The sequence below is a fragment of the Dama dama genome, chromosome 16 (assembly GCF_033118175.1).
Source record: "Dama dama isolate Ldn47 chromosome 16, ASM3311817v1, whole genome shotgun sequence".
NCBI lineage: Eukaryota > Metazoa > Chordata > Mammalia > Artiodactyla > Cervidae > Dama > Dama dama.
This window is the reverse complement of record NC_083696.1, coordinates 32,205,547-32,232,122: the sequence shown is the minus strand read 5'-3', so window position 1 is coordinate 32,232,122 and position 26,576 is coordinate 32,205,547. Positions and strand designations below refer to the sequence as shown.

Below are 26,576 nucleotides of genomic sequence, written 5' to 3'. Positions count from 1 at the left end.
GAATTCATCTGCAATGCAGGAGACATGGGTTCGATCCTTGGATCAAGAGGATGCCCTGGAGAAGGAAATGGCAACCCACTCCAGTGTTCTTGCCTGGGAAATTCCATAGACAGAAGAGTATAGCAGGCTACAATCCATGGCGTCAGAAGAGTCAGACATGACTTAGCGACTAAATTACCACACTGACAGAAACACAGTAGAAGTGAAAGGCTGTTTAGCTTTCTTAAGCAAACAGACAATATAAAAACTAAAAAGGATACATAAAACTGAATAAACAGGTTTATAACAATAAATTTAACAATTTATCTTAAAATTATTTTGCCAACAGAGAATACATATTTTCCAAGAACCCATGAACACTAACACTGATCAGATGTTAAGCCATAAAATTACCCCAAATCATAAATTTCACATCTACAAACAAAACTGATTAAAACTTGAAAGCAATGACAAAAATCATAACCAAAATAACCAACTAAAAATGTAACGAACCCTTTTCTAAGCAATTATTGGGCCAACAAGGGTATCAAAATCACACCCAATTAGAAGCCACCTATAAAATAACAAGGAGGTCTTAGTATCAAAATCTGGAGGGGAGAGGGTATGGAATTAAGTTGTATAAAAAAAAAATTGAAAACCTAAATGCTTGCAGGAGAGTTCCCAACATGGCAGAACTGAAAGGTCCTGAGTTCACACACCTCTTCTCAGAAACACACCAAAATCACAACTATTTGCAGAACCACTGATGAAAAAGACCAAAGCCTACCAGAAAAGATCTTCTACAACTAAAGACATAAAGAAGCAGAGGAACGAGATATGTAGGAGGGGCAAAGTCATGGTATAGTTAAGGTCCATGCCCCTCAGTGAACAATTCGCAAACAGGAGACTGCACCTGCATAGGTTCTCCCCAAGGAGAAAGGGGTCTGAGCCCCATATCAGGCTCCTTAGCCCAGTGATCATGCACCAGAAAACAAGCTTCAAGAATGTCTGGCTTTGAAGCCTAGTAGGGCTTAAATTCAGGGGGATTGGAGGGCTGTGGAAAACAGACTGTACTCCTGAAGGATGTACGCAAAATCTCACATGTTCCAGGATCCAGGGAAAAAGCAGTTGTCTGAAAAGACCCTGGGACAGACCCAACTGCTGATCTTGGGAAGTCTCCCAGAGATACAAGAGGCAACTGGAGCTCATTCTAAGGACACATACTTTGGGGGCAGCAATTTTCGGGTGCTCATTCTACCAGGAAGACACTGGTGCTGGCAAGTATCATTGTGGAATTCTCCCTCTAGCTTATTAGTCCCAGGACTCAACAGTCTACAGACATCAGTTCTGGGACACCAGAGGCCAAGCAACTAACTAAGCTAAGACATACCCCCGCCCACCAATAGGCAGGCTGCCTTAAGTACCCCTGAACCAAAAATGCTGCCCCAGACATGCCTATGCCGACAAGAGATGGCCCCACACATCAGCTCCAAGACCTGGCTTCAGCCACCACTGAGTGAGTACCAGCCCCAGGATCTCCTAGACCCCAACTCCGACCACTAGTGAGCCAGCACGAGCCCTGGGACACCTGGGGTTCCACAGCCAGCTATTTCAGGATCCAGCCCCACCAATCAGTGGCCAGCAGCCTCTGCACAAGGCAGGGCCTGGCAACCAATGAGACCAGGGGCCAGCTACACCTACCATACCACCCACAGTGGTCAGCCCAGCACCACAGAAGGACTCAAAAAGCCCACACAGGAGGCACCTCTAGAGCACATAGCTCTAGTGACCAGAGAGAAGTCTGCTGCTGGAACACACAAAATGTCTCCTACAAGAGGGTACTTTTCCAAGGTCCGGAAACATAACCAACATACCAGATACATAAAAACAGAAACTTAGGCAAATGAGGTGACAGAGGAACATGTTTCAAATGAAGGAATAGGATAAAATCCCAGAACTAAGTGAGGTAAATATAGGCAATCTACCCAGAAGAGTTCAAGGTAATGATCATAATGATGATGAAAGAACTGAGGAGGAGAAGAGATACACAGAATAAGAAATTACAAAGGTTTTTAACAAAGAGATTGAAAATATAAATAACAACCAAACAAAGATGAAGAATATAACAAATAAAATAAAAATTACAATATAAGGAGTCAACAGCAGCCTAAATGATACAGAAGAGTAGATCAGCAACCTGGAAGACAGAGCAGTGGAAATCACTGAAGCTGAACAGAAAAGAAGAAATAAGGACCATCTGATACCTCTGGGGCAACATCAAGCACACACATTATAGGGATATAAAAAGGGAAAGACAGAAAGGGGCAAATAACATATTTGAAGAAATAATAGCTAAAAAGCACCCTAACAGGGAAAGGATACAGATATTCGGGTCCAGAAGCCACAAAAAGTCCCCAAAACAATCAACCCAAGGAGGACCACACAAGAAGCAAGGAAAAAGCAACAAGTTACATAAAAGGGAACTCCCCTTATGGGAATAAGGCTATCAGCTGACTTTTTAGCAAAAACCCTGCAGACCAGAAGAGAGTGGCACAATATATTTAAAATGATGAAAGAAAAAACCTACAATCAAGAATACTCTATCTAGCAAGGCTCTCATTCATATTTGATAGAGAGATCAAAAGTTTTACAGACAAGAAATAGCTAAAAGAGTTCAGCACCAACAAACCAGTTTTATAAGGAATGTTAAAAGTACTTCACTAAGTGAAAAAGAAAAAGCAACAACTAGAAATAAGAAAATTACTAGAAGAAAAAAACTCATCAGTAAAGGCAAACATAAAGTAAAGGTAGTAAGACAGACATGTACAGAGCAAGTAGAAAAGTTAAAAAACAAAAGCAGTAAAATCAACCTATATCCACAATAAGCAGTAAAGGAATACACAAAACAAACAGATGCAAAATATGATATCAAAAATGGTAACTGTGAGGAGAAAAGAATACGAATGCAGGGTTGTTAAAATGCATTTGAAATTAAGATACAATCAATCTAAATAATCATGTATATAAATATAGATTGCTACATATAAGCCTCATGGTAACAACAAAACAAAATCTATAATAGACACACACACAAAAGAGAAAGGAAGCCAAACACAACACTACAGATAGTCATTAAATCACAGGAGAAGAGAATAAACAACAAAACAAAAAAGACCTACAAAAACAACCCTCAAACAGTTAACAAAATGGCAATAAGTATATACATATCAATAATTACTTTAACTATAAACAGAACAAAGTCTCCAATCAAAAGACAGAGAGCAGCTGAATGGTGCAAAAACAAGACCCATTATATGGCAACAATATATGTCACCTACAAGAGACTCACTTCATATCCAAAGACACACACAGACTGAAAGTGAGGGAATGGAAAAAGGTATTCTCTGCAAATGGAAACCAAAATAAAGGCAGTGTAGCAATACTTGTTGGAGAAGGCAATGGCACCCCACTCCAGTACTCTTGCCTGGAAAATCCCTTGGACGGAGGAGCCTGGTAGGCTGCAGTCCATGGGGTCTCGAAGAGTCAGACATGGCTGAGCGACTTCACTTTCACTTTTCACTTTTATGCATTGGAGAAGGAAATGGCAACCCACTCCAGTGTTCTTGCCTGGAGAATCCCAAGGATGGGGTCACACAGAGTCGGACACGACTAAAGTGACTTAGCAGTAGCAGCAATACTTGTATGAGACGAAATAGATTTTAAAAACAAGGACAGTGCCAAAAAAGACAAAGAAGAACATTACATAATGATCACGGGATCAATCCTAGAAGAAAATATAACAATTACAAACACATATGCACACAACTTAGGAGCAGCTAAACACACAGGGTAAATATTAACAGATATCAATGGAAAGATCATCCAGACAGAAAATAAATAAGAAACACTGGACTTAAATGACACATTAAACCAGATGAACATAATAGATATATATAGAACACTCCATCCAAAAGCAGCAGATAACACATTCTTTTCAAGTGCAGCTGGAACATTCTCTAGGGTAGATCTCATGCTAGGCCACAAAGCAGGCCTTAGTAAATTTAACAAAACTGAAAGCACATCACCCTTTTGTCACGACCACAATGCTATGAGACTACCAAGAAAAAAACCCTGCAAAAACCACAAAGAGATGGAAACCAAACAATATACTCCTAAATAACCAATGAATCACCAAAGATACAAACAAAAACAAAGACAAATGAAAAGAAAAACAAAATAGAGCCAAAGTCTAACTGATGCAGCAAAAGCAGTTCTAATTTTAAATTAATATATTTACCTCAGGAACAAGAAAAATATCTCAAACAATCTAACTTTAAACTTAAAAATAACCCAACCTTACATCTAAAGGAAAAAGAACAAACAAAACACAAAGTTAGTAGAAGAAAATAACTTACAAAATCAAAAAAGAAGAAAATAGAGGCTAAAAAAATAGAAAAGATCAATGAAACTAAAAGCCAGTTCTCTGAAAAGATAAAATTGATTAACCATTATGCAGATTCATCAAGCAAAAAAAAGAAGGCTGAAATGAATAAGTGAAGGGGAAAAAAAAGGGAGAAGTTACAACCAACTCCACAGAAATAAAAAAGAAGATTACTATAAAAGTTGGCCTAAAGCTTAACATTCAGAAAACTAAGATCATGGCATCTGGTCCCATTACCTCATGGGAAATAGATGGGAAAACAGTGGAAACAGTGTCAGACTTGATTTTTTGGGGCTCCAAAATCACTGCAGATGGTGACTACAGCCATGAAATTAAAAGACGCTTACTCCTTGGAAGGAAAGTTATGACCAACCTAGATAGCATATTAAAAAGCAGAGACATTACTTTGCCAACAAAGGCCCGTCTAGTCAAGGCTATGGTTTTTCCAGTGGTCATGTATGGATGTGAGAGTTGGACTGTGAAGGAAGCTGAGCACCAAAAAATTGATGCTTTTGAACTGTGGTGTTGGAGAAGACTCTTGAGAGTCCCTTGTACTGCAAGGAGATCCAGCCAGTCCACCCTAATGGAGATGGGTCCTGGGTCTTCATTGGAAGGACTGATGCTGAAGCTGAAACTCTAATACTTTGGCCACCTCATGCAAAGAGTTGACTCATTGGAAAAGACCCTGATGCTGGGAGGGATTGGGGGCAGGAGGAGAAGGGGATGACAGAGGATGAGATGGGTGGATGGCATCACCGACTCAATGGATATGAGTTTGAGTAAGCTCCAGGAGTTTGTGATGGACAGGGAGGCCTGGCGTGCTGCGATTCATGGTGTCACAAAGAGTTGGACACGACTGAGTGACTGAACTGACTGACTGACTGATGAAGAGCTATATGCCAAAAAAAATAAACAAGCTGGAAGAAATGGACAAACTTCCACAAACGGACAAACTCCTAGAAATGTACAATTTCCCATGACTGAACCAGGAAGAAATAGAATAAACAGAGCAAGACCCATAATGAAATTGAATCAATAATTTTAAAACTCCCAACAAGCAAGAGTCCTGGACCACATGACTTCACCAGTGAATTCTGCCAAACATTTAAAGAAGAGTTAAGATCTATTGTTCTCAAACTATTCCAAAAATTGCTGAGGAAGGAATAGAACTGAACTCATTATACAAGGATAACATCCCTCTGACGTGAAAAATAAGACAAAGGGATCACACAACAAGAAAATTACAAGCTATTATCACTGACAAACATAGATGCAAAAATCCTCAACAAAATATTAGCAAACTGAATCCAACCATATGTTAAAATGATCATACACCATAATCCACTGAGATTTAGCCCAGGGATTTGGCCCAAGGATGGTTCAATATCCACAAATCAATCAGTGTGATACATCATATCAACAAACTGAAGAATAAAAACCATATGCTTATCTCAATAGATGCAGAAGAAGCTTTTCATAAAATTCAACATCCATTTATGATAAAGTCTTTCCAGAGGGGGGTATAGATGGAACATACCTCAACATAATAAAGGCCATATATTATTAGCCTACACATAACACCATACTCAATGACAAAAAGCTGAAAGAATTTTCTCTGAGGTAAGGAAGAAGACAAGGACACCCGCTCTCCTCACTTTTTATTCAACACAGTATCAGAAGTCCTAGCCACAACTGTCAGATAACAAAATAAAAGGAATTTGAAATGGAAAAGAGGAAGTAAAACTCATTGTTTGTAGATTCCATGACACCATACGTAGAAAATCTTAAAGATGCCACTAAAAATACTACTAGAGTTCTTCAATGAAATCAGGAAAGTTGCAGGATGCAAAATTAATATAGCACATTAATAGGTTATACATTATATAGTCATTCCTATAAATGCAAAGAGTGAAATAAAATAATTCTGATTTTTAAAAAATCAGTAAAAATAAAGTTTCTTTAGTAGGAGAAAGAATATGTATCTCAAAACAAGAGCGAACATACATAATATAAATACTAGTAGCATTTACATTAAAGTCAAATAAAACATGCCCAAAATCTTCCTTTTGTTTAAACAGTCTCAATGATCTAGCCAAAAGCAATGAAACAATTAATTACATAACTAGGGAGAAGAATAAATTCTAAGGAACTACCAAAAAAATTCAAAGTATCAACTGAGAAACACTGAGAGCTAATAAGAAAGTTCAGTAAAGAGTTTGATTTTCAAGGAAACATAAAAATCCTCAGCTTCCTGTCTGAGCTACCAGGGAAGCCCAAGAAAATGGGAGTGGGTAGCCTATCTCTTTCTCCAAGGGATCTTCCCAACCCAAGAATTGAACCAGAGTCTCCTGCATTGTAGGAAGATTCTTTACCAGCTGAGCTACCAAGGAAGCCCATCAGCTTCCTTAATTCTAAATAATGACAAACTTGAAAGCAGAAGTACTCTTTCAGAACAGGAAAAAAAAACCAACACAAAATACTTAAGAATAAAGGTAAAAAGAAGTGTATAGAACTTACAAGAAGAAAACTAAAAAATTTAGGTGAGGGAACAAAAAACTTGAGAAAACAAATATATACACCATGTTCTTAAGTGGCAAGATTTAATATAAAAAATCCAGTTTCTTCCACATTATTCTATAAGTTTATGCAATGGAAATTTGGGGGTGCCTGATAAAATTATTCAGAATAATACTGAGAAAAAATATTCAGGAAAAATAAAGTTAGAAAAAACTGTTAAATCATTTTTGAAAAAGACTACAGAATGTTAAGCTATTTTATGAAGTCAAAATAACTTAAAAAACAAAGTGATATGAGAGCAACAAGGATGGTGCACGAGACTGCAAAATCAGAACAATTAAAATCTAGTGATGCTGCTGCTGCTGGGCTAAGTCGCTCCAGTCATGTCCGACTCTGCACGACCCCATAGACGGCAGCCCACCAGGCTCCCCCGTCCCTGGGCTTCTCCAGGCAAGAACACTGGAGCGGGTTGCCATTTCCTTCTCCAGCAGTGATGCTAGAGCAACACTAACATAACAAAGCTCCCAAACAAATCCCAGAGTATCATGAGGGCCAGAAGTTGATGAGAGTTGTGGTGTTACTGCTTCCACTTTTTCCCTTCTATTTCCCAGGAAGTGATGGGACCAATTGCCATGATCTTAGTTTTTCAATGCTGAGTTTCAAGCCAGCTTTTCACTCTGCTCTTTCACCCTCATCAAGAGGCTCTCTAGCTCCTCTTCACTTTCCGCCATTAGAGTGGTATCATATTTGCTATTTTTCCCAGCAATCTTGATTGCAGCTTGTGATTCATCCAGCCTGACATTTTACTTGATGTACTCTGCATGGAAGTTAATGAAAATATACAGCCTTGATGTAATCCTTTCCCAATTTAGAACCAGTCCGTTGTTCCATGTCCAGTTCTAACTGTTGCTTCTTGACCCATATACAGGTTTCTCAGGAGACAGGTAAAGTAGTCTGGTACTCCCATCTCTGTAAGAATTTTCCAGTTTGTTGTGATCCACAAAGTCAAGGCTTTAGCATAGTCAGTGAAGCAGATGTAGATATTTTTCTGGAACTCCCTTGTGTTCTCCACAATCCAACAAATGTTGGCAATTTGATCTCTGGTTCCTCTGCCTCCTTGAAACCCAGTTTGTACCTTTGGTAGTTCTCGCTTCACATGCTGCTGTGGCCTAGCTTGAAGGAATTTAAGCATAACCTTGCTAGCATGTGAAATGAGTGCAATTGTGCGGTAGTTGAAACATTCTCTGGTATTGCCCTTCTTTGAGACTGGAAAGAAAATTGACCTTTTCCAGTCCTGTGGCCACTGCTGAGTTTTCCAAATTTGCTGACATATTGAGTGCAGCACTTTCACAGCATCATCATCTTCTGGATTTGAAATAGCTCAACTGGAATTCCATCACCTCCACTAGCTTTGTTCGTAGCAACGCTTCCTAAGGCCAACATGACTTCACACTCCAGGATGTCTGGCTCTATACGAGTGACCACACCATCATGGTTTTCCAGGTCATTATGACTTTTCTTCTATAGTTCTCTGTATTCTTGCCACTGATTCTTAAATCTCTTCTGCTTCTGTTAGGTCCTTTTAACTTTTCTGTCCGTTATCATGTCCGTCCTTGCATTAAGTGTTTCCTTGAAATCTCAAATTTTCTTGGAGAGATCTCTAGCCTTTCCCGTTCTATTGTTTTCCTCTATTTCACTACACTGTTCATTTAAGAAGGCTTTCTTATCTTTTCTTGATATTCTCTGAATTCTGCATTCAGTTGGGCATAACTTTCCCTTTCTCCTTTGCCTTTTGCTTCTCCTCTTTTCTCAGCTACAAAGCCTCCTCAGACAACCACTTTGCCTTCTTGCATTTTTGGGGGGGAAGGATGGTTTTGGTCACTGCTTTCTGTACAATGTTATGAACTCCATTCCTAGTTATTCAGGCACCCTGTCTATCAGATCTAATCCCTTGAATCTGTTTGCCACCTCCACTGTGTAACTATAAGGGATTCTAGTGGTTTTCCCTACTTTCTTCAATTTAAAGCTGAATTTTGCAGTAAGGAGCTCATGATCTGAGCCACAGTCAGCTCCAGGTCTTGTTTTTGCTGCCCATATAGAGCTTCTCCATTTTTGGCTGCAAAGAATACAATCAATCTGATTTTGGTACTGGTGTTTCATGGCATGGTGAAATGTTATTACCACATATTGTGTAGTTTAAAAACATAGTGTATAATGACTTTTCATATTTTGAACCCAAATGTATAAAAGGGTAAAATTTAATTTCAAAATTATGTGAATATGAGTAAGATTAAGGATGGATAACAAAATGCTAAACAGTGGATTTTATCTTCTATTTCCTTCTTAGAGAATCTTCTCTAAAGTTTATTTACTTTACCATATTCCCTTATTTGGAATAGTAGATCCCATATGATCCACGGTTTCATAATCCAAAAAACAAAAACAAACAAACAAAAAAACACTTAGAGCTGGAAGACAGATAAAGAAATTCCACTTCTGTGAATATGTAAGTAAATTACTACACACACAGGTATTTAGTATAATACAATAATGTTCATCTCAGTAGTAGCTAAAGTAGAAAATAATTAGATACAACCTAAGGTGTAATAGGGTCACTAAACTTTGTAATCACTTTATAAGTCAGATCATATGCTGTACAGTTTACACTTACACAGAGCTGTAGGTCAATTAATCTCAGTAAAACTAGAATCAAAATAAAAATGGCTTTAAAGTCTAACAAAGGAAGAGCTGGATAAATGAGCTACGGAACTTCTATAAGATATCCATTAAACTATGCTTCAGAGGAGTATTTGCTTAATGACCAGAAAAATAATGGTGATATAATGTTTAGTCAAGATGCAGGTTATGGTGCTCGCTTCGGCAGCACATATACTAAAATTGGAACGATACAGAGAAGATTAGCATGGCCCCTACGCAAGGATGACACGCAAATTCGTGAAGCGTTCCATATTATTGATTGGGAGAAAATAATAGCAAATGAAGAAACAGACAAAGGATTAATCTCAAAAATATACAAGCAACTCCTGAAGCTCAACTCCAGAAAAATAAATGACCCAATCAAAAAATGGGCCAAAGAACTAAACAGACATTTCTCCAAAGAAGACATACAGATGGCTAACAAACACATGAAAAGATGCTCAACATCACTCATTATCAGAAAAATGCAAATCAAAACCACAATGAGGTACCATTACACGCCAGTCAGGATGGCTGCTATCCAAAAGTCTACAAGCAATAAATGCTGGAGAGGGTGTGGAGAAAAGGGAACCCTCTTACACTGTTGGTGGGAATGCAAACTAGTACAGCCGCTATGGAAAACAGTGTGGAGATTCCTTAAAAAACTGGAAATAGAACTGCCATATGACCCAGCAATCCCACTCCTGGGCATACACACTGAGGAAACCAGATCTGAAAGAGACACGTGCACCCCAATGTTCATCACAGCACTGTTTATAATAGCCAGGACATGGAAGCAACCTAGATGCCCATCAGCAGATGAATGGATAAGGAAGCTGTGGTACATATACACCATGGAATATTACTCAGCCATTAAAAAGAATTCATTTGAACCAGTCCTAATGAGATGGATGAAGCTGGAGCCCCTTATACAGAGTGAAGTAAGCCAGAAAGACAAAGAACATTACAGCATACTAACACATATATATGGAATTTAGAAAGATGGTAACGATAACCCTATATGCAAAACAGAAAAAGAGACACAGAAATACAGAAGAGACTTTTGAACTCTGTGGGAGAATGTGAGGGTGGGATATTTCAAAAGAACAGCGTGTATACTATCTATGGTGAAACAGATCACCAGCCCAGGTGGGATGCATGAGACAAGTGCTCCGGCCTGGTGCACTGGGAAGACCCAGAGGAATCGGGTGGAGAGGGAGGTAGGAGGGGGGATCGGGATGGGGAATACGTGTAAATCCATGGCTGATTCATATCAATGTATGACAAAACCCACTGAAATGATGTGAAGTAATTAGCCTCCAACTAATAAAAAAAAAAAATTAAAATTAAAAAAAAAAAAAAAGATGCAGGTTATGAAACTGTGTGGGTTATGAGCATTTTTTTAAAAAACACATAACTATGTGTATGGAAAGATCACATAATGCATTATTTTTAAACAGCTGGAAAGAAATGACAAACATTAAAATAAATTTTTTTGGATGATGTATTGTTGATGCTTTTAATTTTCTTCTTAACAACATTCTGTTTTCCAGATTTTCTACAAAGTGAGTTTGGAAAGTATGATATATTAATAGCAATACAAACAAGAATATACCCAGTGGGCAAAGGGTAAAAAGGAGGGGAAACTTAAAAACTAAAGCAGCCATCTGTCTCAATGTTTTGACTTGGTTTTAGTTACAGAATTTTATTCATTTTAAATTTAAAGTGACACTAAAGGAAGAAATTATCACACAGAAATAGTTTTTTTAATAGAGAAATATCACTCCAAAATATGTGCTTCTAATTGTAAAAATTAAAGTATTTAAATAAAGCTTAGTGTACTATTTTATAAAAGTCAATAAATAAATATAGTTAGTAAAGATACCATCTACCTATAGCACTAGTACTTGAATATTCTCTATCATTTCTGGAATAAATATGCCTTTATATTTTACTCATAATTGTCCTTCACTCCTGTAAAATATTTTGTTAGTATTATACTGAATATTTATAAGTTAAATAGGGAAAACATAAGATTCTTTACTTATTTTGGTATTATTTTGAATGATTTTTCAATTAAGGTAATTTTTTAAGTCATATGACTTAAAACAACAAATGTTTCTAAAAATAGGACATTCAATAAATAGCAGTCATACCCAAAAGAAAAAAATAAAACAAGATTTTATCAAGAATATTCATATCACTATTCAGGTAAGTCAATATAACCACTGAATCCTTAGTCAAAATATATTTTTATAAGAATACATCATTTAAAATTAGATTACTTTACATCATATAAAATTAGATTATAAACATTTTTAAAGTTTTAAAAACTTTAACTAAAGTTAGTTAACTAAATAACTAAATCAGATATTATGAGCCTTATCTTCCCATAATTATTACATTAAATAGTGAATCTGACTAAAGCTTTATCCTATATATGTAAAATAATTATCTGGAGAATACAGTTTTCTGTTTTCCATATAAATAATGACAATTGGGAAGAATCAAATCTTGAAAGCTTCAATTTTCAGAAATGTCCCCTTATAGAGTATCATCATATTCATGCTTTTAACATTTTAGAACATTTATCTGAAACAGATAATATAGCATGTCATGCCTTAGCTGTTTAAGCTCTTCAATCTCCATACCCCAGAAAAAAAAAATTTTTACACAAAATTATCATCAAATAAATACTTAAAACTTGATGGCTTAATTTTCAATTACTGATATTAAGTTTATACAATTAAATAATCTTCCATTGAAATAATACCTGACTATAAAAACCTGATGCCTTGGCAAATAACCCCAAGTTTGACATCTATTAAAGTACTAATAAGTATAAAGCCTTAAATGATGCTATAAATATAGCTTTTTTGCTGGTACAGCCCTAGAGTTTTTAAAAACTGCCTCATGAGAAAAACAGTAGAGAAAAACAGTGAAACAAAAAGCTGGTTCTTTAAAATATCAACAAAACTGACCAAGAAAAATAAAGACAAGACACAAGTTACTATTGTCAGGAATTAAATACAGGATATCACTAGAGACCCTGAAGATATTAAAGACAGTAAGAAAATACTATGAACAACTTTACATACACATTTGAAAATTTAGAAGAAACTGATCGATTCCTATAAAGAACAAACTACTATAACTCACTCAAGGTGAAATAGATAATCTGAATAGTCCTAAAACTATTAGAGAAGAAATTTAATCTTTAATTTAAAAGAGTACCAAATAAGAAATCTCCTGGCCCAGATGATTTCTCCTGAGAATTCTACCAAGCATTTAAGAATTAACACCAAATATGCACAAGCTCTTCCATAAAATAAGAGGAGGGAGTATTACTCAACTAGTTTTAGAAGTAATTGTTACCATGACATGCCAAAATCAGATATGATACCAAAAAACATATATATATGTGTGTATATATCTCAATATACCTCTTGAATAGAAATTTTAAAATTCTTAATAAAACATTAGCAATTATATACAATGACTGTAATTCACATATTTAATTCAGTTCACAGATAAAAAAAGGCTGGTTTAGTATTCAAAAGTAAATTAATGTAACATGCCATTCTGACAGGCTAAAGAAGAAAAATCACATGATCAAATCATTTGATGAAAAAAAGCATGTGTCAAAATTTAATACCCATTTGTAACAAAAACTCTCAGTAAACTAGTAATAAAAGGAAACTTCTTCAATTAGATTTTAAAATTTACAGAAAACTACAACTGAAGGGTGAACTCTAAAGGAGTAGCACAGGCTTGACAGTACTGAAAGAATTCTCTATCCTAGTTGTGGTGACAATAATAAGAATCTACAAATGTAATAAAAACGCACAGAATTATACACCCACACTGTGCCAAGGTCAAACCCTGGTTTTGGCATTCTAGTACAGTTACGTAGGACGTAACCATTAGAGGAAACCTGGTGAAGAGAACATGGAACTTTTCTGCAGCTTCTACAACTCTTTTAACTTTTTATGACTCTATTCAAAATAAAAAAGTTAAAAAAGAGATTGCTTCCTGTAATTCTCTTCTGGATGAACAGACTTCATTAAAAACTCTATTCTAAGTAGCATATATAATAAATCTTAAGTTGTATTCAATTTGGATGAAATGTTGTCTTACCATAATTAAACTGACTGTTGGACTTTTCACAGTTAATGATGTTGAACCTATAAGCAATACTTGGTCGCATTCCACTGACTTCAAAGTAAAACCACTGATGATAATGATTGCTATTTATGTCTGAGTTCAGAATAAGGTCATATTCATTTCTGAAAATAGAAAATAAACAAACTTGATGAAAATTAGGAAAATATCTGTACACAAACAAAATGAGAAGAATTTTAATGACTTACTTTCTAATTTGAATTACTTTACGCAGATTCCCAGATTCAAATTTGGAGTTAAACTTCAAAACATCTGCTTCTTCTGGAATGGTATAGCTAAATAAAATTTTAAAGTAAGAATAAAAAATGCATAGCATTTAAACAAGTGAGCAAAAACAAAACTACACTATAGATTAAAAATGCACCATTATTGCTCGCTCACCCTCCTCATTATTTTTCAGCCAAAGAACAAAATCAACACAACAAACTACAAACTCTGGCTAATATTTACAGAATAAAATATTACAGTTACAAGTAGAGATTTCCCCCACAATTATATAGTGAATATTAATCACAAAAAGTTTCATCTCATTAGATACCATTTCTAAATATTAGTAATCTTATGGAAAAGACCAGGTATTTTTTAAAGTGTATATGACTTGTATTGAGTACCATAATTCTAGAAACTATGCAGTTCTCAGGTAAAACTATTTTTTTAATTTAGAGAGCTTCATTATCCATTATCTAATCTAATTAGTACCCAAAAGGTGGAAGTATTATTCTCATTTTACATATTGCTTACTTTAGCAAGTATTTATTGAGCTCCTACTAGGTGCCAGATACTGTTTTAGTCATTTATTTCCCTGACTGAACACAAATTCTTGCTCTTCTAGAGCTTACATTCTAATGGGGGAAAATGAAGACTCCCAGAAGACCAATGCTTTTGTCCAAAGTCATTTCAGTTAGAAATAGCACTGGCACGGGACACTTCCCTGAGTCTGGAAGGTCTCCTGGAGGAGGAAATGGCAAACCACTCCACTATTCTTGCCTGGAGAATTCCATGGACAGAGGATCCTGGCGGGCTACAGTCCACAGGGTCGCACAGAGTGGGACATGACTGAGCAACTAAACAACAAGAATATGCTACACTCAAGAGTTCTTGAGGTCCTGTGTTACCACATTTGTCTGGTCTAACACAGAATTAAAAACATTGAAATAACTAAGAAATTATGAACAGATTTTTTTTTTTTTTTTTTGAGAATGTTATTTCAAATTCAGTCATTAGTTCTGACATAACTTTACCCTGACTCTTAACAAAAATCTTTTTAAATGTTTTATTTCCTCCAAATAAGACTAATGAAATATAAAATCTCTCCAAAATATTAGAATGTTGAAGGAGAGAAAGGCAAAACCCACTCGTGGGCTGATTAAAGTTCTCATTACTGGAGACAAATGCAATGGCACCTAATGAATTATATATAAGTAAATAAATGAAAACAAAAATGATGAATATGACTACTATTAAATCATTTATCTCCAGTAATGAGAAGTTTAATTATGTATAGATATGAGAGTTGGACCGTAATGAAGGCTGGATGCCGAAGAACTGATGCTTTTGAACTGTGGTGTTGGAGAAGACTCTTGAGAGTCCCTTGAACTGCAAGGAGATTCAACCAGTCCATCCTAAAGGAGATCAGCCCTGGGTCTCATCGGTCATTGGAAGGACTGATGCTGAAGCTGAAACTCCAGTACTTTGGCCACCTGATGTGAAGAGCTGACTCATTAGAAAAGACCCTAATACTGGGAAAGATTGAAGGCAGGAGGAGAAGGGGACGACAGAGGATGAGACGGCTGGATGGCATCACTGACTCAATGGACATGAGTTTGAACAAGCTCTGGGAGATGGTGAACGACAGGGAAGCCTGGCGTGAGGCAGTCCATGGGGTCATGAAGAGTCAGATGTGACTGAATCAACAACAACAACAAAATCATTAAACGCAATGGCACCAGTGATAACTCTAAATTGGAAATTACACTAAAACATTGTTGTGGTTTAATCGCCAAGTCATGTCCAACTCTTAAAATCCCATGAACTATAGCCCACCAGGCTCCTCTGTCCATGGGGTTTTCCAGGCAAAAATACTGGAGTGACTTGCCATTTCCTTCTCCAGGGGATCTTCCAGACTCAGGAATCGAAACCCAGTCTCCTGCACTGCAGGTAGATTCTTTACCCACTGGGCCACCAGGGATCACAAACCAATGGCTTCAAAAGTCAGGCAAGTAACATAAAATGACTGAAGCATATTGTAAGCAGTAAGAGACAAAAGTGAGAAGTCGGGACTGTCGAAAAATAGCAAGCATATTTTCCTTCTAAAGGGGATGGTAATTTGTTGTCCTAAGGAGAGGAAGGCTCAGTATTACAGGACAAAACTGCAGCATTGGTATGAAATCTCCATTATCTTAAGTGGAGGTAGTTTCAGTGTTTAAAAACAAAGCATCAGTTTGTGATGTTTCCCTTATTAAACCCATTAAAAGCCCACATAAGAAAAACTAAATTTGTAGCATACTCAATTTAACTAAATAAACGTGATTTATATTACCATTACATCTCTGCTAAAAGATAAAAATAGAGTGAGGCTTAACTAGGTGGAAGTTAACTATATTTCTTTGTCTTTTAAAAGAACACTGAAATTTTAAGATAAGAATAAAACCAACAAAACTAAAACACAAAAATGAGACTTACTTTGGGTTATCTAAGTCATATACCACTCGATCTATGATATCACTCTGATGTATTAGCCTCTCAATATCTTGGGCAATTTTTGTTCTGAAATCATAAAGAAGTTTGACCAAAATTCATTATTATATGCAAAAACCACTACAATATTGTAATTAGCCTCCAACTAATAAAAATAAATGAAAAAAAAAAGATAGAAAAAAAGAACCATCATATTTTTAAAAAGGGAAAAAAATAAATAAATAAATCAGTACATAAAATTTAGACAAAAGTCAATGTTTTAACAGTCTAAGTTCTAGAAAAATAACCAACACAAGGCCAACAGTTTTATTTTAAAAAACCTTGAATGACTATATGCCTTTCTATAGACAAATTCTTAATCTTGCATTATATAATTAAGCATATTTATTTTTAGTTTTATATTTTACAAAAACTAACTCATCACTGACACAGCAGTCTATCAAGAAAAAAACAAGCATGAAAGGATTATGATATAAATCCTTGATTTAGAGTCAGTGTCATAACTTTCAAATAGCAAATTCTTTCTACAAAAGCAAAACTTTTAAAAAGTTACTAATTATAATAATAAATCAAAAATTTATATCACCCAGATCTTCAACAATGAAAGACATGGCACTTACATATACTCAGATATGCCATACCAAAAAATACACATGTTCAAGTATGCTGCTGCTAAAACATCCATTTGTCAAAACCATTTATTAAATATTAAATTTATGAAATACCTACCATAAATGTATAAAAAATTAATACTTACAAAAGTTTGCAGTTTTCCTTAAGAAAAATGGTATTAAAAGGCTGATATAACATCTCAGTTCTACAGCAATATTCTGCATTGTAAAACAAGCTAAAAAAGCTCAATACCCACAGGGCCAGCACGTGATGTACCTGAGGAGGCCTGCTGGGGGACGCTGTGGAAAACTGGGGAACACAGGATCTGTCTAAACACAACCAAATGCTGCCAGGTAGGAAGAGAGGTTAAGAGTATAATACCAAATTTACGAGAAACAACGGAAACTTGGATCGCTACGTGGAGTCTCTCAAATGTTAAAGGCTGGTAATCTATTAAAAGATAAAAACCGGGAGGACAAGACAGCAGAGGAGTAAGTGGACATGGAGTACATCTCTCTCCGCAGACACATCAGGAACACACCTTCAGACACAGAAGGGCATCCAGAACATCAGCTGAGAGAGGACAGGAGTACCTGACCAGAGAAAACAAATATATAGACCCCCATAAAACTCGGTAGAAGGAAGGAACTAGGGAGAATATCAGGAGTGTTAGTAGGACTGGACCCACCCTTGGTGAAACTTGGTGAAACTTTCCCTTGGGGAAACTGAAGCAGGGGTCCGATCCCCACATCAGGGCAACTGAGTCAGAGGAGAAACATTTAAGGCTGAGAGTGAAACAGCTGATCTGTGGCAGCCTAAATGGAATGCAGTCCTTGCTGCAGCCGTACATACCCCGGACAGGGACAGAGATCCCCTGGAAGGGCAGCGGCTGGGAGCTGGAGTTAAGGGATTGTGGAGCAATCCCAGGGCAAGGGGCTGCGGCTGACTGCTGAGAGACGGATCGAGGGGATGTGAGGGAGAAGACTGTGGTGGGAAATGCCTGTGGAGGAAAGCTGGGCAGCCATGGAAGCAAGGCAATACTGCTGAGTCACACATGGGGGTGGAGCCATCACCATAGCCTCTCTCTCCACACGTGCCACCATCAGCAGCTGAACAATAGAGGCTGGCCCATCGAACGCCTGACACAGAGAACTAGAGAGGAGGACCCCACCCCAGGGTACCCCTTTAAGTGCCTGACGCACTGATCTGCAGAGGGGGACCCCAGCCAAGGGGGCCCCTCTATGTGCCTGAACGGGCAGAGCTACAAAGACGGGCCAAAGAGGCAAGAGGCTGGAAAAAAGACTCTGATAGGGCCACAACCCCTACGGCAGAGGCAGTCCATGTCCCTGCACACTTGGCGCCGCCAGGGTCCCCTCAAGCCAAGAAGATGTGCCACCTTCATGCTCAGAGCTGCCACAGGCAAAAAAAGTCTTGCATCTAAGCATGCAGGGTTGCTTCGGTAGTGTCTGACTCTTTGCAACCTTGTACGCTGTGGCCTGCCAGGCTTCTCTGTCAGAGAAGGGGGTTCTCCAGGCAAGAATACTAGTGTATTGGCCAATACTGGTTTCCATACCCTTCTAGAGCACTGTATTTCCTGCTGCCCTGGCTGCCAACCCCCCTGAGTACCTGGTGCTGCCAGAACCCCTGAGACCCAAGCAGTTGCACCACCTCCACCCCTGGCCCTCACAGGGGCAGACCCAAGTCCTCCAGGACAGCCTTGGGAGCAAATCCCAGTGGACAACCCACATGTAGAGATGGAAATAAAACCACAATTGAAACTCAGGAGCAGTGTGACTAAGGAAAAAGATCCAAAACCTTCCCACGAGCTGTACAAGCTGCAGATTAAATCCACACGATCCAATAGGCAGACTGTGTGTCTATGGAATAGATAAAAGGACATTGAGAGCTCCCGCAAAAGAAAACGCACTTGTTCTGATAGCTGTGGACATTGGAGGCAAGAACACCCAGGAGCAGGACCAGATTAGAACCTGAGCTGCCCCCACAGCAGAGCCAGAGACCAGCACAGTGTCAGAGGGCATCCTAGGGAGGTGAGGTGGACTGTGACTCCCAGCGAGGAAAAGGACTCTGACAGCAGTGACTCAAGAAAAACACCTATTATTCTTCTGTTTTGACTTGTTCTGTAGATTCTTTTGGAATTCTTTTCCTTTTTTTCCCCCTATATTGTAGTTGTTGATTTTATTGGCCCTATGAAATGTAATTAAGCTTTTGAGCTTTTTTTTTTTCCCCTCAGTCACATTTTTTATTGTTATAAACCCCTGCCTCTACATTGGGCTTTAGCAGTTCTGGGAAGTTTTCTTTTTTTTCCTCTCTTTTTTTTAATTTTTCAAACCTATTATTACTTTTTCTACATTTAATCCTTTGTTTGCTTTTCCTACCGTTCTTTTCCCCTTGCAGTTAATCTTTAATGTATATAAATCTTCTTTACCTACCTCTATTTAACTTTGCATATGTATTCTTTCTTTTCTTTCTTTCCTTTCCTCTCAACATTATGTTAGTTTTATTTTCATTGCTTTCTTCCCCACTTGGCACCTTGCTTTAGTTTTGTTTTCCAGCTTTTGCTTTAGTTAGTTTTGTTCTGGTAGACATAATTTTTGGTTTCCTTTGTTCACTGGGTCAATCTACTGTACTTTATTTTTGTTGGACTGTTTTGACTTTGCTTATGGGTGTATATGTATATGTGTATAATCTGTTATTTTAATTATTATTTGCCTGATTTTGTAACTAACATTTGTCTGGGGTTCATCTTTGGTTTCTCATTTTTGGATATTTGTTTTAATCTCACTTAATGCCATAACAAAGCACTTGTGGAATCTTCATTCCTGACCAGAGACCAAGCCCTGAGCCTTTGGAGTGGGAGCACTGACTCCAAGACCCTAGACTACCAGAGAACTAACCCTAGGGAGTATCAAATAGTGAGAACTCACACAAAGGAAACCACTTGAATACAAGACCCAGTATCACCCAACCACCAGTAGCATCCTGTACAGGACATCTCATCTAAACAACAAACAAAACAAAAATACAAACCCAGTCATCAGCTGACAGGATTACCACCTTACTCAGCCTTGCCCGTCAGGGGAAAAACAAACAAGCAAACAAAAACTCAACACAAATCTCATCCTCTACGAAGCGTACACAAACCACTGGACCAATCTTAGGGGGGCAGAAACCAAAAGGAAAAGAATTCAACTCTGAAGCCTGTGAAAAGGAGACCTCAAACACAGTAAGTTAAAAAAAATAATAATGAAAAGGCGGAGAAATACTACACAAATGAAAGAACAAACTAGAAACACAGAAGTCCAAATAAATGAAGAGGAAATAGGCAAACTACCTAAAAAAGAATTCAGAATAATGATAGTAAAGATGATCAAAAACCTTGAAAACAAAATGGAGAAAATACAAGAATCAATTAACAAAGACCTAGAAGAATTAAAGAATAAACATACAGAGACAAACAACACAATTACTGAAATTAAAAATACTCTAGAAGCTATCAATAGCAGACTATCTGAAGCAGAAGAACGAATCAGTGAGCTGGAAGATAAAATGGTGGAAATAACTTCTGAAGAGGAAAATAAAGTAAAAAGAATGAAAAGAACTCAGGATAGTCTCAGAGACCTCTGGGACAATAATAAACTCAACAACATTCGAATTATAGGGGTCAAAGAAGAAGAGAAAAAGAAAGTGTATGAGAAAATTTTTGAAGAGATTATAGTTGAAAGTTTCCCCAACATGGAAAAGGAAATAATCAATCAAGTCCAAGAGGCACAAAGAGTCCCATACAGGATAAACCCAAGGAGAAACACGCCATGACACATACTAATCAAACTAACAAAGACTAAAGACAAAGAAAGAATATTAAAAGCAGCAAGGAGAAGCAACAAGTAACATACAAGGGAAACCCCATATGCTTAACTGCTGATCTTTCAGCAGAAGGGAGTGGCAGGATATATTTAAACTGTTGAAAGGGAAAAATCTACAACCAAGACTACTGTACCTGGCAAGAATCTCATTCAAAATTGATGGAGAAATAAAAAGCTTTTCTGACAAGCAAAAGTTAAGAGACTTCAGTATGACCAAACTGGCTTTACAACAAATATGTTAAAGGGACTTAGATAGTCAAGAAATACAAGAAAAGAAAAAACATAGACAAAATCAACCCCAAACAATTAAGAAAATGGCAACAGGAACATATATATCAATAATTACTTTAAATGTAAATGGATTAAATGCTCCAACCAAAAGACACAGACTGGGTGAATGGATACAAAAACAAGATCCATTTATATGCCATCTATAAGAAACCCACTTGAGACCTAAAGACACATACAGATTGAAAGTGAAAGGATGGAAAAATATATTCCATGCAAATGGGAAGCAAAAGAAAGCTGGAATAGCAATCTTCATATCAGACAAAATAGACCTTAAAATAAAGAAGATTACAAGAGATATGGAAGGACACTACATAATGGTCAAGGGATCGATCCAAGAGAAAGACATAAAAGTTGTAATTATCTATGCACCCAACATAGGAACACATAAATACATAAGAAAAACACTAACAGACATAAAAGGAGAAATTGACAGTAACATAATAATAATAGGAGACTTTAAAACCTCCCTCACACCAATGGACAGATCATCAAAACAGAAAATAAATAAGGAAACATAAGTCTTAAATGATACATTAGATGAGATGGACCTCATTGATATTTACAGGACATTCCATCTAAATGCAGAATACACCTTCTTCTCAAGTGCACATGGAACATTCTCAAGGATAGACCATATCTTGGGTCACAAATCAAACCTCAGTAAATTTAAGAAAATTGAAATAGCATGAAGTTTCTTCTCTGACCACAATGCTATGAGACCAGGTATCAATTGCAAGAAAAAAACTGTAAGAAACACAAACACATAGAGACTGAATAACATGTTTCTAAATAACCAACAGGTTACTGAAGAAATCAAAAGGGAAATCAAAAAATTTCTAGAAACAAATGACAGTGAAAACACAACAACTCAAAACCTATGGGATGCAACAAAAGCATTTCTAAAAGAGAAGTTTATGGCAGTACAATCCTACCTCAAGAAACAAGAAAAATATCGAATAGACAACCTAACTTTACACCTAAAACAACTGGAAAAAGAACAAAAAAACCCGAAAATTAGTAGAAGGAAAGAAATTACAAAAATCTGAGCAGAAGTAAATGAAAAAGAAATGAAAGAAACAAGAGTAAAGATTAAAAAACTAAAAGCTGGTTCTTTGAGAAGATAAACAAAATTGACAAACCTTTAGCCAGACACATCAAGAACAAAAGAGAGAAGAATCAAATCAACAAAATTAAAAATGAAAAAGGAGAAGTTACAACAGACAATGCAGAAATACAAAGGATTATAAGAGACTATTATGAACTACATGGCAATAAAATGGATAATCTGGAAGAAATGGACAGATTCTTAGAAAAGTTCAATCTTCCAAGACTGAACCAGGAAGAAATAGAAATTATGAATAACCCATTTTCAAGCACTGAAATTGAAGCTGTGATCAAAAATCTCCCAAAAAACAAAAGCCCAGGACTGGATGGCTTCACAGGAAAATTCTATCAAACATTTAGAGAAGAGCTAATGCCCATCCTTCCAACTCTTTCAAAAAATTGCAGAAAAAGGAACACTTCCAAACTCATTCTACGAGGCCATCATCACCCTGATACCAAAGCCAGACAAAGACAACACAAAAAAAGGAAACTACAAGCCAATATCACTAGAACATAGATGCAAAAATCCTCAACAAAATTTTAACAAACAGAATTCAGCAACACATCAAAAAGATCACACACCATGATCAAGTATGCAAGGATTCTTCAATATATGCAAATCAATCAACGTCATACACCATATTAACAAATTGAAAGATAAAAAGTATATGATAATCTCAAAAGATGCAAAAAAAGCTTTTGACAAAATTCAGCACCGATTTATGATTAAAACTCTTCAAAAAAATGGACATAGAAGGAACCTACCTCAACAAAGTAAAGGCCATATATGATAAGCCTACAGCAAACATTATTCTCAATGGTGAAAAACTGAACACATACCCCCTAAGATCAGGAACAAGACAAGGGTGTGCACTTTCACCACTACTATTCAACACAGTTCTGGAAGTCCTAGCTACAGCAATCAGAGAAGAAAAAGAAATAAAAGGAATCCAGATTGGAAAAGAAGAAGTAAAGCCCTCACTGTTTGCAGATGACATGATATTGTACATAGAAAACCCAATAGATGGCATCAGAAAATTACTAGAGCTACTCAGTGAATTTAGCAAAGTTGCAGGATACAAAATCAATACACAGAAATCATCTGCATTCCTATATACCAACAATGAAAAAGCAGAAAGAGAAATTAAGGAATCAATCCCATTCACCTTTGCAACAAAAAGAATTAAATACCTAGGAATAAACTTACCTAAGGAGACAAAAGAACTGTACACAGAAAATTATAAGACACTGATGAAAGAAATCAAAGATGACATAAACGGAGAGATATTTCATGTTCCGAGGAAGGAAAAATCAATATTGTGAAAATGACTATATACCAAATGCAATCTACAGAATCAGTGCAATCCCTATCAAATTACCAATGGCATTTTTTACAGAACTAGAACAAAAAATTTCACAATTCATATGGAAACACAAAAGATCCCAAATAGCCAAAGCAGTCTTGAGAAAGAAGAATGGAGCTGGAGGAATCAACCTTCCTGACTTCAGATTATACTACAAAGCTATAGTCATCAAGACAGTATGGCACTGGCACAAAAACAGAAATACAGACCAATGGAACAAGACAGAAAACCCAGAAATAAACCCATGCACCTATGGGTATTTTACTTTTTACAAAGGAGGCAAGGATACACAATGGGGAAAAGATCCTCTTCAATAAATGGTGCTGGGAAAACTGGACAGCTACATGTAAAAGAATGAAATTAGAACACTTCCTAACACCATACACAAAGATAAACTCAAAATGGATTAAAGATCTAAATGTAAGACAAGAAACTACAAAACTCTCAGAGAAAAACATAGGCAGAACGCTTGACGACATAAATCAAAAAGCAAGATCCTCTATGACCCATCTTCTAGAGTAATGAAAATAAAATCAAAAGTAAACAAGTGGGACCTGATTAAACTTAAAAGCTTTTGCACAGCAAAGGAAACTCTAAGCAAGGTCAAAAGACAACCCTCAGAATGGGAGAAAATAATAGCAAATGAAACAATTGACAAAGAATTAATTTCCAAAATATACAAGCAGCTCATACAACTCAATGCCAGAAAAACAAAGAACCCAATCAAAAAGTGGGAAAAAGACCTAAACAGACATTTCTCAAAAGAAGACGTACAGATGGCTAATAAACACGTGGAAAAATGCTTGACATCGCTCATTATTAGAGAAATGCAAATGAAAACCACAATAAGACATCACCTCACACCTCACACTGGTCAGAATGGCTGTCATCAAAAAGTCTACAAACAATAAATGCTGAGGAGGGTGTGGAGAAAAGGGAACGCTCTTGCACTGTTGGTGGGAATGGAAGTTGGCTGGTCACTATGGAAGACGGTATGAAGATTCCTTAAAAAACTAGGAATAAAACCACCGTATGACCCAGAAATCCCACTCCTAGGCATATACCCTGAGGAAACCAAAATTGAAAAAGACACATGTATCCCATTGTTCACTGCAGCACTCTTTACAATGGCTAGAACACAGAAGCAACCTAGATGTTCATCAACGGATGAATGGATAAAGAAGTTATGGTACATATACACAGTGGAATATTACTCAGCCACAGAAAGGAATGCATTTGAGTCAGTTCTGACAAAGTGGATGAACCCAGAACCTATTACACAGAGTGAAGTGAGTCAGAAAGACAAAGACAAATATCATATTCTAACGCACATATATGGAATCTAGAAAAATGGTACTGAAGAATTTATTTACAGGGCAGCAATGGAGAGACAGACATAGAGAACAGACTTATGGACATGGGGAGAGGGTGAGATGTATGGAAAGAGTAACATGGAAATTTACATCACCATGTGTAAAATAGAGAGCCAGCAGGAATTTGCTGTGTGACTCAGGAAACTCAAACAGGGCTCTGTATCAAGCTAGAGGGGTGGGGTGGGGAGGGAGACGGGAGGGAGGTTCAGAAGAGAGGGGACAGATGTACACCTATAGCCGATTCATGTTGATGTTTGGCAGAAAACAACAAAATTCTGTAAAGCAATTATCCTTCAATAAAAAAAATTAATTAAAAAGAAAAAACAGACAATCTTGGCTCAACAAGAAAAAATAAATAAATAAAATAAAAACAAAACAAAACTCTCTGCAAGTGAAACCAAAATCAATAGCAAGCTGAATATGACCTAGAGGCCACTGGTTTTCAACTTCTCAAACTGTATTTTAGGGGATATAACTCCCCATTTAGATTAAACTTAGATTAGACATACACCTAATACTTGATGGTAATCTTGCCTTGCCCTCAGCCCTCACTAATAAAGAGGAAAAATAGTTTTTTATTCATTCATTTGTGCTAAGCAGCACAACTTTCATAAAAGGATATCAATCCTTCCTTCCTTTACCTCTATATATTACTCTCCAGTCAAAACAAGTATTTTCCAGGCACCCCTGGGGACTATAACCTCAAAGTTAACTAACATCCATCATCAAAGAATAGCTCAGAAGAAAATAATTTGAGCAAGGCAATCTGACAAAAGTGCAGTCCACTCAGTGTCGTTAATACTCAAGAGTTCACATGATATACGGGCCAAAACCAAACTTGTAGTTCTGTTAGGTTTCAGCCAATACAGAGCAATACTTATGAAAAACAATTTAACACATCTCACTGCCATATTTACTTTACCATAAGAATATCATAGGATATGTTGTTCATTACTTAAGTGTTCTCTAAGGATCCACAAGAAGACACTCTTCATAAGTATGGTATAACCTCATATATATGATCATATATATGATCACTACATATGAATGAATAACAGGACAGGCTCATGACCTAGACCAGGATGACTCTTGGCTCAGTCATTTACTAGCAGTGTAACCTTGGATAGTTACTCAAGAATCCTAAGCTTCAGCATACTCTTCCATTAAATAAGAGAAATAATCGCTATTTCCTCATAGAGCTGCTACACCATTAAATGACATACTTTAATAAGCATATACACACTGCATAACAAAGTGTTTTTTACTTACTTCGGTATCTGGCCCATTAACAAAAAAAAACAATCAATATAAAAGTTATCTGTTACTGACACTACAATTATACTTCTCTACTGTCATCTCCACTACAGAAATACTTGAACTATCCTAAACATGGTAAGACGAAATCCAAGGTTCGGCTTTCCTTATTCTGCTTTTG

At 36.8% G+C, this 26,576-nt stretch overlaps 1 protein-coding gene and 1 non-coding gene across 4 annotated transcripts in view; one reads left to right on the top strand and one right to left on the bottom strand.

Annotated features, from left to right (window-relative positions):
* The window catches only part of AGTPBP1 (ATP/GTP binding carboxypeptidase 1), a 180,513-nt gene that overhangs the window by 41,942 nt on the left and 111,995 nt on the right, over nt 1-26,576 (bottom strand). For all 3 annotated transcript variants that reach the window (XM_061163732.1, XM_061163733.1, XM_061163734.1), the window contains 3 exons: nt 16,499-16,582; nt 14,005-14,091; nt 13,772-13,920 (listed from right to left, as the gene is read on the bottom strand). In XM_061163732.1, coding sequence (XP_061019715.1) covers nt 13,772-13,920; nt 14,005-14,091; nt 16,499-16,582 — 320 coding nt within the window. The remainder of the gene's footprint in view (nt 1-13,771; nt 13,921-14,004; nt 14,092-16,498; nt 16,583-26,576) is intronic.
* Nucleotides 9,806-9,912, top strand: LOC133071511 (U6 spliceosomal RNA). The gene has a single exon (XR_009696454.1). It is a non-coding gene; the product is annotated as a U6 spliceosomal RNA (small nuclear RNA).